This window comes from Podarcis liolepis (genome assembly GCF_965112155.1).
Source record: "Podarcis liolepis genome assembly, chromosome: 6".
Classification (NCBI taxonomy): Eukaryota; Metazoa; Chordata; class Lepidosauria; order Squamata; family Lacertidae; genus Podarcis; species Podarcis liolepis.
In genome coordinates, this window is record NC_139559.1 from 56,446,656 (window position 1) to 56,458,593 (window position 11,938).

General features: G+C 42.9%; 1 protein-coding gene across 1 annotated transcript in view; it reads right to left on the reverse strand.

Annotated features, from left to right (window-relative positions):
- CC2D1B (coiled-coil and C2 domain containing 1B) overlaps positions 1–11,197 on the reverse strand; it is a 39,870-nt gene extending 28,673 nt beyond the window's left edge. Inside the window, exons 1-3 of the mRNA XM_083508687.1 lie at positions 11,084–11,197; positions 7,775–7,876; positions 2,749–2,881 (exon numbers count right to left, since the gene is read on the reverse strand). Coding sequence (XP_083364813.1) covers positions 2,749–2,881; positions 7,775–7,840 — 199 coding nt within the window. The 5' untranslated portion in view covers positions 7,841–7,876; positions 11,084–11,197. The remainder of the gene's footprint in view (positions 1–2,748; positions 2,882–7,774; positions 7,877–11,083) is intronic.
- Positions 11,198–11,938: the final 741 nt, after the last annotated feature.

An 11,938-nucleotide genomic window follows, 5' to 3' on the forward strand; every position in this document is an offset into this window, starting at 1 on the left:
ATGGTCATTCGAGGAATGTTAACTGTTGTTATTACATAACAATAAAAAGGTTGAATGTGAGTACATAATCAATATTGTATGATGTGGTGAGGAAGAATGGCTGTGCTCTCTTAAATTGTCTGTTAAACTATGTGCACTGTGGCAGGCAAGTTGTGACTGGCACCCAAAACACTCTTCCAAAATTCAAAAGGTGACCACTGGTCCAAAAAGGTTGGCGACCCCTGTTCTGCACCAATCCTAAGCTATTATAGGAAACAAAGTCTCAACAGTCAATTTAGGAAATAAACCTGGCCAACAAAAACACATCTTCAGCAAACCAGGCCTAAACCTCCCCCCCCCCCAAACCAAGAGTCTTTGAAAATGAAAGTAAACTTGGCATCAATCTTACTATTGGAGGGGAGGGGAGGAGGAAGGGGGAGGGGGGTGTACAGGCCTGACAGGAGGATCGCTTATGTAGCACTAAAACCTGTGATCTCTGGTTTGTGCATAACATTAGGTCAGGGTGAAAGAGAAACGAAATGCTGTGAGAAGCAAAGCAGTGTGTGCAATGGACGTATTCTAGGTTGTGCTAAACCATGGGTTAGTGTTCTGTATGAACCAGCCTATTTTGTAACTCGGTGATCTTTCAAAGTTTTCATCCAGAAGTACAAAGATACATGGCCACACAATGTTATTTTGTTATTTTTACTTAGACCTAATCTTCCAAGCAGAATTCCAAGCAATACAGGATCTCTGTATTGCATGCAACTATGTCAAAATGCAACTTGTGGAAGACTACATCTACGCTACCCTTGTGGTACCTTGCCTAAGGAATTTGTTTGTCTTTCTCAACTCCATCTTCTGCCCTCATTATACCACCTGCAGGACGGGATGGTGGAGTGATTATACACAGGTTGTTGTTGTTGCTTTTTAAAAGCGATCATCATTTATGAAGCACTTTTGATGTGAAAAGTGCACTACAGGTCAGGCCTTTTTTGTCTCCACCAGAAGCTTGGGACACAGTGACCTTATGGTTCCTCTACAAATGGGGACTGCAGGAGAGCAAGAAACTAACAATACCTTTGGCTGAGCAGGGATATAAAACCTGGTCCTCAACAATTTTCTAGCCCAATGACTCTGCTGAATGATCACTATTACAGTGGTGCCTCGCAAGACGAAATTAATTCATTCCGCGAGTTTTTCCGTCTAGCGAATTTTTCGTCTTGCGAAGCACGGTGTCGGGAAAGTTTTGGAAAAGCTTCAAAAATCACCAAAGTCTTCAAAAACCTCAAAAAAGGCTACCACACCGCGTTCTATGAGTTGCTCCTCGAAGTCAAGTCGCAACTGTATTAACAGTGTTAGGAAAAAGGAAACAAACTTGCAAGACGTTTTCGTCTTGCAAAGCAAGCCCATAGGGAAATTCGTCTTGCGAAGCAGCTCAAAAACCGCGAAACCCTTTCATCTAGCGAGTTTTTCGTCTTGCGAGGCATTCGTCTTGCGGGGCACCACTGTAAATCATTTCAGTGTCAGTCCACTCCTCTTCTGTTATCTTTTAAACTCTCAGCCATGAGTCTTAAAGCTTGTATATACAGCTCATCCCCTCCCACTTTTGTATCATCATCTCCTTCATCATGCTCAGCCATCTGCCCAATTTTTCTTCTCGACTGCTCTATTTGACTCCAATTGCTCACTTCACTGTTTGTTACTATAGCTTCCACACCAATTTCAGCCTGTCTCATTCTGCATCACTACAGAAGTATAAAATTAAAACTGCAAGAAAGACAAGCAAGCAGATATACAAGTCCAACATCATATGCATGCTTGCATATATATATATATATTTGAATTATTGTTTAACAATGAGTGGTCTTTGTTTTAATAATGGCTGGTTAGTCTTTACTCCCTTCTTAGCCTTTTTCACATGATAAGGCTGGTTTACCTTTGTTTTTAAAAGCTGAATTTGTACTGTTCTATGTTTGTTTATATTATTCTATGCTTAAGCTTTACTTCTGTTTTACACTTAGCGGTTACATGTCATCCAAAGAACTTGTATTACTAGACACCTAGGCAAAAGTAAGTAAATAAATAAGAACATCTGATTGTACTGTCACAATAACACATAACGACATATGCATCATAATTCTTCAGGTTACCAATATCCACCATGTCTGAACAAGAGTAGCTTTATTTTCTCATTCTGATTGGCTCCCTACAGACCCAGTTACAAAAGTAGGCTGCAACCCCCCCCCCCCTGGAATGAAGAACTCAAAGGGGTTTACTTTTCAGCAGACAGGTATACCAAAGGTGGGAAAACTAAGGTCCAGGGGTCAAATACAGCCCTCAGGACTCTCCTCAGGCTACACCCTTTACTGACCCTCCTCAAGGGCTTTTCATTGGCTGGAATGCATCCTTGAACTGTGATAACGCCTCTTGTTCACCTGGAAGGGGGGGGGATTGGGGGCAGGGCAGGTAGAAACCTCTGTCTTTTGAATGGCTGAATGTACTCTATAAAGTTCAGCATTACACCTGTTGCTCTATTCATTTTTGCTTCTGGTTCCACCCACCACTCTAGAAGACTGCCTATGAGGAAATGTAGCTCACAGGCTGCAAAAGGTTCCCCATCCCTGATATATAGGATTGTACGGTCCTGCGAAAAAATTCCATCTTGTGTATGGGCTCTTAATTATCAGTTGCATTGCAAGGGCAAAAAGTACAAATGCAACCTCTAATTACCTTAAACAATTCAAAGTTTCCAGTGCACATGCTTACTTTTTCCTTTGGGTTTTGTTTTCCCAGCAGGCAAGTTCTCTCCAGTGATAGCAGCTAGTTCTGCTTCTAGGTCCCCGTCATCCTCCAGATCTAGCATCATCTCTTCAGGATTGAACTCTACGAAAAGTCCCAGCTGATGCCAAAAGAGAAACCAGCTCAGTGAGGAGGCTTAAGACAACTGCCATATAATCTCCATGTTACTTACAATGGTCATTCATCAGAAAGACCAGCACCAGGTGTTGCTTGCTCTGAACCAAGGCTTTGTAAACTTCTCTGCCCTGGCCTCAGCCCTAGATTATAAAAATGAAGATCACCTGCCTAGAGATTTGTTAAGATTTCCAGATCACATGAGCTCTACACTGATGCTGTCATGCTGACAAACTGAAGCTACCAAATTCAAGTTTGAAGAAAAAGCTTAAATTATGTGCCAAGATTACGTTTACAATATTATGCAAAATTAGGTAGACTTTATGTTTTTCCCCAACTCAAAAATATATATGCATTTTAAACCTTGATGTGTTCTTTAGAACCAGAAAGGATATAAGCAATTGGAACAATTGAATTACAGTACAAACAAACACAACTGACATTACTGGAGTTAAGAGCTAAAACATAGGATTGATATTACAGCCAAAACATAGATGTAAACAGACAAACAATATTATACACAGATTTTAATAAGAAGCTTTGAAAATAAATATATGTAAACCTTTGTATTCATTATCCATTACATTTATTACACTTTAATTTTGCTCTGAGGAGCTCAGGGTGGTGTACATAATTTCACTTTCAACATTTAGCCTCAGAAAAACCCTGGGAATCAGGTTAGGCTGAGATATAGTGATTTGCCCAAAAAGCTTCATGGCTGAGGGGTAGTTTGAATCTGGTCCAACACTCTGATTAGAACTGGCTCTCAGTTGCAATGTTTTTTTCTTGGTAGAATTGGATTTTTGGTTGTTGTTAAGTATGAATCTGTTCGGAAAAGAACAATGTACCAATAAGGAAAGTCATACGTGATAGGAAATTGTATTTTTTTGTTGTGGGAGAAGGGAGAAGACACTGGTGTCTATCACACACTTTACCTTAATTTGAAATATAGATCTCTCCATAACAGAAAGGGCTAGAAATATAGTTTAAAAATCCAAACATGTTGGGGTCTCAGAATTCTGCACCAGCTTTCAGATTCCACTGAACTTCATGTGTCTTAAGACCCCTTCAGGGCATCACATTCCAGGGACCTGACTACTTGTAGGGGTGCACTAGCTCCTCAACAACCCTGTTTTTGTCACCTTCCAACTTGTAGACTGTGACTATCTAAGGTGGGGAGCCTCTCAGATCCATGAAGTGCCACCTATTTTGGAAACACCAACACAAAAAGAGGCTCCCCACTGCAGACTGTCACCTTCCATGAAATGGAAAGAGACAAAATTGGGGAGAGAGATAGAGCACCCATCCATGCTGCCCCCTCTCAGATGGCTCAGGTGTGCCAATGATGTCTAAGTTGCCAGGCTTACCTGAGCACACCAAATTGCCACTTTCATTCTAACATCAGAAAACTGGCAAATTGAAACTTCTGCAAGTTCACAAGGTACTATCCATCATCTATTGTACCCAGGGAACTTAAGTCTTTTATAGAAATCTAAACAACATACAAGTTGCCACAGATAAATTTCTGCAAGCCCAGTTTTGTTCTAAAACATAAAAACATACTTGATTTTATAATCCTTTGCCTGACACAAATCTAGTAGCCTAAAAGCACTACAAAAAAAATAAATGGATGGGATCCAACTAATGAGTCCCATCAGCAGAAGCTTGTGCAACATGTCTCCCCTCTCCCCTCCCCAAATTGACTGGGGTGGGGTGGGGTTGGAGAACCTCCAGAACAGCACACAGGGTGAGGAAGTGAGCCAAATGCTTGAGCTGATGGAACAACTGGAAAATCATGACAATGAATTCCTTCCAATATCTCTTCAACCTTTCAGTCACAACGCAAGGGCAATAGAAAGAAATAATATTTATGATGAATAGCTGCTTTTGATCCACCGCTCAGATGCCAAAGCAACCCCAAATGAACACAATTGTAAGTTTTGAGTTGCCTGTATGGAGCAATAGGAAATGTAGTAACTCTTTTGGACAGCCCCTGCCCCCCCTCCCCCCGGCTATCTGAGGCCCAACGTGTCTTTATTTATCTACTGGACAAAATGAATATACCACTTGATTGCAAGAAAAGCTCTAAGCAGTTTACAAAAACATAAAACATTAAAATTATCACACACAAAAATGTATGTTTTAAAATCTGAAAGCTGATGGGTTAAAACCCATAGCAGCTAAAAATTGATAAAACACATATAACTTCTACAGGTGCAGACAGGCATCTCTGGACAAAAATGTTTAAAGCAGGCGGTGAAAAGAATACAGGGAAGGCACTTGCGTGGTGTCAACAGGGAATAAGTTCCAAAGTGTAGGTGCTGACGCACTAAAATAACTATTTGTTATGTGGCCCCTGTAACAGTGCCCATTAATAATCCTAGCTCAGTGGCTTTCAGATCCCTGGGTTTGCTCTGAAGTTCATCAAGTGTTCCATGATGAGAAGATCAGTAATGCAACACAAGCTCCTGTGAAAAACAGTTTGCCCACCACTATCTACCTTTGCTTGCAATAGTCAGGAATGGGGAATGCTGGATACTCTCTCAAACAGTAAGGCCCTACTGATCTGGCAAGTTCCATGAGAGAACTGAGGGTGTGCTTTCCTTTATTCTACGACAGAACCCACGAAAACTGAAAAAACAAGATCTGTTTCCTTGATTTGATGCTGCTGTGTCATAGCGCTCCCATTTAGCTTGTGAAAGCTAACAAAAACACATACCACAGTGGTTAACAACCAAACAAACAGTTGGTTGTTGCCCGTTTCCTACCTGTCAACATAAGGAGGAAGTTGCATTCAAGATTATTATTCTTTTAAAAATCATCTAGTACCAAGCCATCTTGCAAACAGATTCTCTGAAGGTTTGCTCTGACTTACTCTGGAAAACACAGAAGAGTATATCCCTATTTGGGTGCTGACCCACATCACATAAGGAGGGAGAAGAGGAACACACTCACTGGCCTTGTCCAAATCATTACATCCTCACTTCCCGGCTTCACTGCTGTGCAGGCATTGAAGTAGATAAGTCTGTAGGGCCAGTATGGTGTAGTGGTTAAGGCACTGGACCAGGACCTGGGAGACCAGAGTTCAATTCCCTGCTCAGCCATGAAGCTCAATGGGTGAATGTGGGCCAGTTGCAGTATCTCAGCATAACCTACCTCACAGGGTTGTTGTGCAGATAACATGGGAAGGAAGAGAAGCATGTATGCCACCTTGAGCTCCTTGGAGGAAATGTGGGATATAAAAATATAACAGTAGAAATAAATCCTGAAGCAGGTAGCCTGCTCTATTCATACAAGCTCCCAATGCAATTTCCAGTCGTGACAGTGCACAGTTCTAAATCATTGGTTTGATGGTTCGCTTTTGGCACTTCTACCCTGCAGCACTGCTTCCCTCTTGTTTTTTAAACAGTGTTTTGAAACCCTTTGACTCGTGAAGGGTTCAGATCTTGCAACTGGCTTGGAAATGTGACACTTCCTTTCATAAGGATCACATTCTAGAGAAACAAGACCTGTTTCTCTCTTCCATAAGGCTAGGCTGGCTAGCAAGTTTGAAAGGTTTTGCTGTCCTTCTGCAGCATGCAATGTCTCCTACTTGCACGGATGAGTTTGTTCAGCTAGCACTTTTCTAAACCATACGTGTTCTTTGATCATGGCACATAGTGTCCTAAGTGCATAAGCCAATCTGTGGGAAACTGGCAGATCCTGTTTCATAGAGGTTGCCCTGGGCAGCATTGTGGCACCTCTCAGCTCTGATTCCATATGTATTTACATTTAAGTACTAACTACTTTTGCCCTCTTCATTTATTATTATGAACACTCAGACCTAAGTTACCTGTTAGGCCTGTGTGATATATTGCCCAGGAGCAAACTGTGATGTCAGCTTCACTCAGTGGTATATTGGTGGTGAAACTACCACTGGTCCTGAGTCCCTCTGCTAGCAGCGTCTGCTAGAGTTCCTTCCTCCAGTGGTGCTGCTAGCAGAGGGACTCTAGAGCGGTGGCGATTTCACCAGCGACATATCGCTGAGTGAACCCGCCACGGCATTCTGCGAGGTGCCGATACAGATTGTTCCTCCCTCTGTATCTTTAAACTGCTTGACTGAGTGTGCAGTTGCCCTTACCTCAGCTGAGCAGTTTAAGGAGCCCCCAGCCTGGTGCTGGCTCCTGTGAGCCGGCGGTGGGGTAGGGGCTCCGTGAAACTGCTTAGCTGAGGGGAGTGCAGTTGCTGCTGATATCGCACAGCTCTATTACCTGTAACATGCAACAGCAACACTTATTTAGCTTGTGGAGGCAATCGCCTGGCACTACCAGCAAGACTTATGACAACGGAGAAGGAAACCAAGTTTGTTCAGTAGGTGTCAAGCATTCCAACTTTCTGTTTGCTTCTCTCAAAGGGCTGCTGCTTGCTCCTTAAACTACCCTGCCTCTTAATGTTTCCCCAGCATCCAAGAGCTGGCAGGAAATTCTGATGGGAACTTAAAAGGCTAATCAGACAATGACTCATCAGGTCACAAGGCACAGACTTCAAGGATAAAGCACCTAGCAGAGGTACAGTTTTTCATAAGAAGTATTGGCTGGACATCTGTCAGATCTGGTTTAATTCTAAGGAAGCCTACCATTGCAAAGTACAGGATAGATGAGATACTTGTATAATTCAAGTCTTTCTGGAGCAAAATCTGCAAGTGAATTCCTGATGCAACTCAAATATGGGTAATCAAAGGCACTGCTTCTCTGTTCTTACAGATACAAAAGTACAATACACTCTAAAGAATATTTGAATCATAGTAACATAACAACTTGTGCTAAGCAAATGGACTTAAAGTTTAAACTGTTCTAACAAGTACATACAGAAATGGGAGAAGACATGTATATATATATACCTGTTTTGCAGCAGCAGCTGCCTGACCTTTCACCTGGGGGCTTTTCTTGGGTCTTCTGCCAAGCATCTTGGCTTATGGTTTTGCTGAGTCCACAAAAGTTACCTACAGACAATAATACCCAAACATAACAGACAAGAACAGCATTCTCAATTAGAACATGGAAACTACCTTGACTGGAAACAAGGTCAAAAAGATACAAGCTTGGGATTCAGGTAACTTGCCACTGTGGATTTCTACATGTCGATCCCATTATATGTTACAAAATGTAAGGAAAAAAACTTTTATAAAAAAAAATAATACCAGCTTGTTGCCGTCATCTGCTAGCTATTATTCTAGCAGGCAGTTTGTCATTCTCTCCCACCCCCCACTTTCCTATAGCCAATATATGAGTGGAAAAGCTGGTCACTTTGGCTTCTAGAAGATCTTTATTGCCTGAGCTTCCCTACCCCAAAATAGATGGAAACAAGTCACTGCTACCATTTAGATTATGGCCACCCAACAGTTAATAAAATAAAATAATGAAGGGCATCCTTAATCTCAACATTGTCTACAAACCATATCCACTGAGCAGGAAGTCCTACAGTGGTACCTTGCTTTATGAACTTCATCCGTTCCAGAAGTCCGTTCTTAAAGCGAAACTGTTCTTAAACTGAGGTGCGCTTTCCCTAATGAGGCTTCCCGCCACTGGTGCCCTTCTACCATTTGGACTCCGTTCTTAGACAGAAGTAAAGTTCGCAAACCGGGACACTACTTCCAGTTTGTAAACCGAATCGTTCTTAAACCAGACTGTTCTTAAACCGAGGTACCACTGTATTCCCAGATTTGGGGGGGGGGGTGGCAAGGAAAGAAGTGGGATTATAGCTCAATATTAGCAGAGCACATTTTTTTGCATACATTTAGTACTGAGGTTCAATAATTCACTAATTCAAACCAGTAACATTTTACTTCAAAATAAGAAACTTCCTCCGCAATGAGGGGATTAGTAAAAAGGAAGTTGAAAGGCAAAGTGAAGAGAGTCAAATCTCTTTAGAATGCTTTAGGTTGTTCAAAAGCACCAAAACAGAAGCTCATTCAGAATGTATACCTCAGGATGCTGAGGTGTGCAGAGTCAAGGGAGCCATTAAAGCAAGAAGGCTTCCTTTAGAAAATGGAACTCTTGTCCAAGAGAAGAACAAAAAGTAACACACACCTTGGGAAAAGAATTTCAAGTGGAAAGCAATGCATGCAAAAAGGAATGGAAGGAGCACATTGCTAAAAACAAAGACTAACTACGAGAAAAACATTGAAATGCATTAGTAGCAGGAGACTGGTTTATTACTATTATTATAATTAATAATATTCTGGCTCCCCCCCCCCCCGGACACGACTCAAGGTAGCTAAGGAAACAGCTTGACCTTTGTATGAAAAAGTAGTCAAAGGTGTACTAAAGGAGGAAAATGAATAGTTCTCCTAGAAAGCGGAGCCCCCCAAGGATCAGTATTGGATTCTGTGCTTTTTAACTTCTTCATTAGTGATCCAGAGGAAGGTATGAACAGTGAGGTAGCCAAGTTTGCTGATGATACCAAATTGTTCAAGGCTGTTAAAATTAGAAAGGATTGCAAGGAGCTCCAAAAGGATTTGTCCACATTGAGTATTTAGGCAGTAGAGTGGCAAATGCAAATCAATGTAAGCAACTGTAAAGTGAAGCACATTGGGACAAAAGAATCCTAATTTTACATATTTGTTAATGGAGTCTGAACTGGTGGTGACTGACCAGGGATGAGAGCCTGGGGTCATAGTGGGTAGCTCAACCCAGTGTGCAATATCTGTGAAAAATGTTAACTCCATGTTAGGGATCAATAGGAAAGGAAAATAAAAGTATGCCATTATACAAATCTATGGTGACATACACTTGGAATACTAAGTACAATTCTAATCACCTCATCTCTAAAACGAATATTGTAGAGCTGGAACAGATTCAGAAAAAGATAGCCAAAATTATCAAGAGACTGGAGGAAGAAAGGTTACAACATTTAGGGCATATTAGTTTACAAAAAAAGGAGAGTAAACTGGGATGTGATAGAGGTGCTTTAGTTTATGAATGTTGTGGAGAAAGGGGATAAGGAAGTGCCCCCCCAATAAATAATATTAGAACCCTAGGGACATCCAATGAAGTTGAATGTTGGAAGATTAAGCACAGACCAAAATAAGCACTTCTTCACATAACACAGTTAAAACTATAGAATTCACTCCCACAAGATGTAACGATGGCCACAAACTTTGACGACTTTGAAAGAGAATTAGGCAAATTCATGAATATTAGTGGCTACCAGCCACAATGGCTATGTTCTACCTGTACTGTTGGAGGCAGCATATCTCTGAATACCAGTTGCTAGGAAACTCAAGGAGGGAGAGCTGTTACACTGAGACCCTGCTTGCAAACTTCCCACGAACATCTGGCTGGCCACTGCGAGAACAGGATGGTGGACTAGATGGGTCTTTGGTCTGATCCAACAGGGCTCCCTATCCCAACATCTCCAGTTAAGGAATCTCAGGGATGTGACCCAGTGCAAAGATCGACTCAGATGTGTAGGTGTGCCTTGATATTTACACTCTGAGATAGAGCAGACCCTCCTACAAAACTCCTGAGGCATGCCCTTTATTCCTAATTTCACATGCCTCACATGAGCTCTTGCATTCAAAACCAGTTCCAAGACTAATCTTGGCTCAAATTAAACTCTGCAGCTCAAGCAAAGGCGAGGGCCAGCGATATCCTCCTGCAAAGTTACTATTCCTTTGGCGCACCAATTGGGCTCAGCTGTGTTGACATGCCCCCTTCCCCGCTCCAGGACCATTAACTCCAAAGGACACCTTAATCGCCAGCCACTACATAAAAGGCTTGCGTGTATGAAACGACCACCACAGACGCCCCCCGCCGCTACAACCAGCTGACATCAAATGCAGGACGCTTCCACAAAGGCTGCTCAGGCGTTCAGTTACGAGTCGAATGGCGTGCCTGCATGTGTGAATGGACACCGCGCTGAGTCAAACAGAAAACTAGGCTCTTCAGCTCGCCAATGATCACAACACGCACACACACAACACATACACACCCCTGTTTTCTAAGGGCTCAACCGCGCCAGAGAAGGCTAGGAAGAGGGAGGAGCTGGGTTATGCTCTGAGGCTCAGGTAGCAACAACCCTTTTCCACCGAGGAGGAGGAGGAGGAACCACGGCAGCTGCCTCCCTACTCAGCCCTATCGCGGTGGGGACAGGGCTACCCTACTATCCCTCCGGCCGAGACGGGCGGCGCCCGAAGGCACGAGCTCACCTCCTGCCGCAGCCGACGGGCTCCAGCGCAGCAGACAGGAAGCCTCGGACCCAGAGAGGAGAGAACTTTCCCCGCCTACTCCGACTCTGCTAGGGGCTGCACCAAGAGGCCCAGCAACGCGCAGGCGCGGAGGTTTATTTATTTATAAAAAGGGAGAGGCTACAAGGGGTGGAGCTATGAGGCGGAAGGAGAGCCAGAGCGCGCGCGCGGGATACCGGTGGCCGAGAGCGCAAGCGAACACGCTGCAATCCAAATACACCTGTATTTTAAATATATATATTATACCACTGGTTCTGCCTTCACCCTACATAACTGGCTGGTTTTTGCACTTGTGTTTTCTTTTCCCACCAGAAAATGCAAATAGGGATGTTTCTCTTGAACCTGCGGTCCCTCAAGTAAGAATCTAGTTTATTCATAGGCATTCCTATTCCTCCGTAACCAGCTTCAGTGAAATGCTACACGTGTCCACTCGTGCGACTTTTGCTCAGGTAAAGCTGTGTACAATTGCAGCCTAGGAGGTGTTTTCAGATTTCCAGTTGATGTGCCTCCAGTGCCCGTAGCTACATCAGTACTATCAGTATGGCCATTGCGGAAGGTTGCAGGTTCAATTCCCAGCATCTCCAGGTAGGGCTGAAAAAAATTCCCCGCCTGAAACCCTGGAGAGCTGAATCAGTGTAAACAATACTAAGCTAGGTGAACCAATTGGTCTGATTTGATGCAAGGCAGTTTCCAGTGTTCCCTCTTAGTACTGAAATGCAGTGGTGGAACCACTTATTTATGGTTTTTAAGCAGTTACTTGAAGAACCGTTGTTTTTTACAGTATTGAATTGTACTGCCCAATTTTTAAAAACAGCA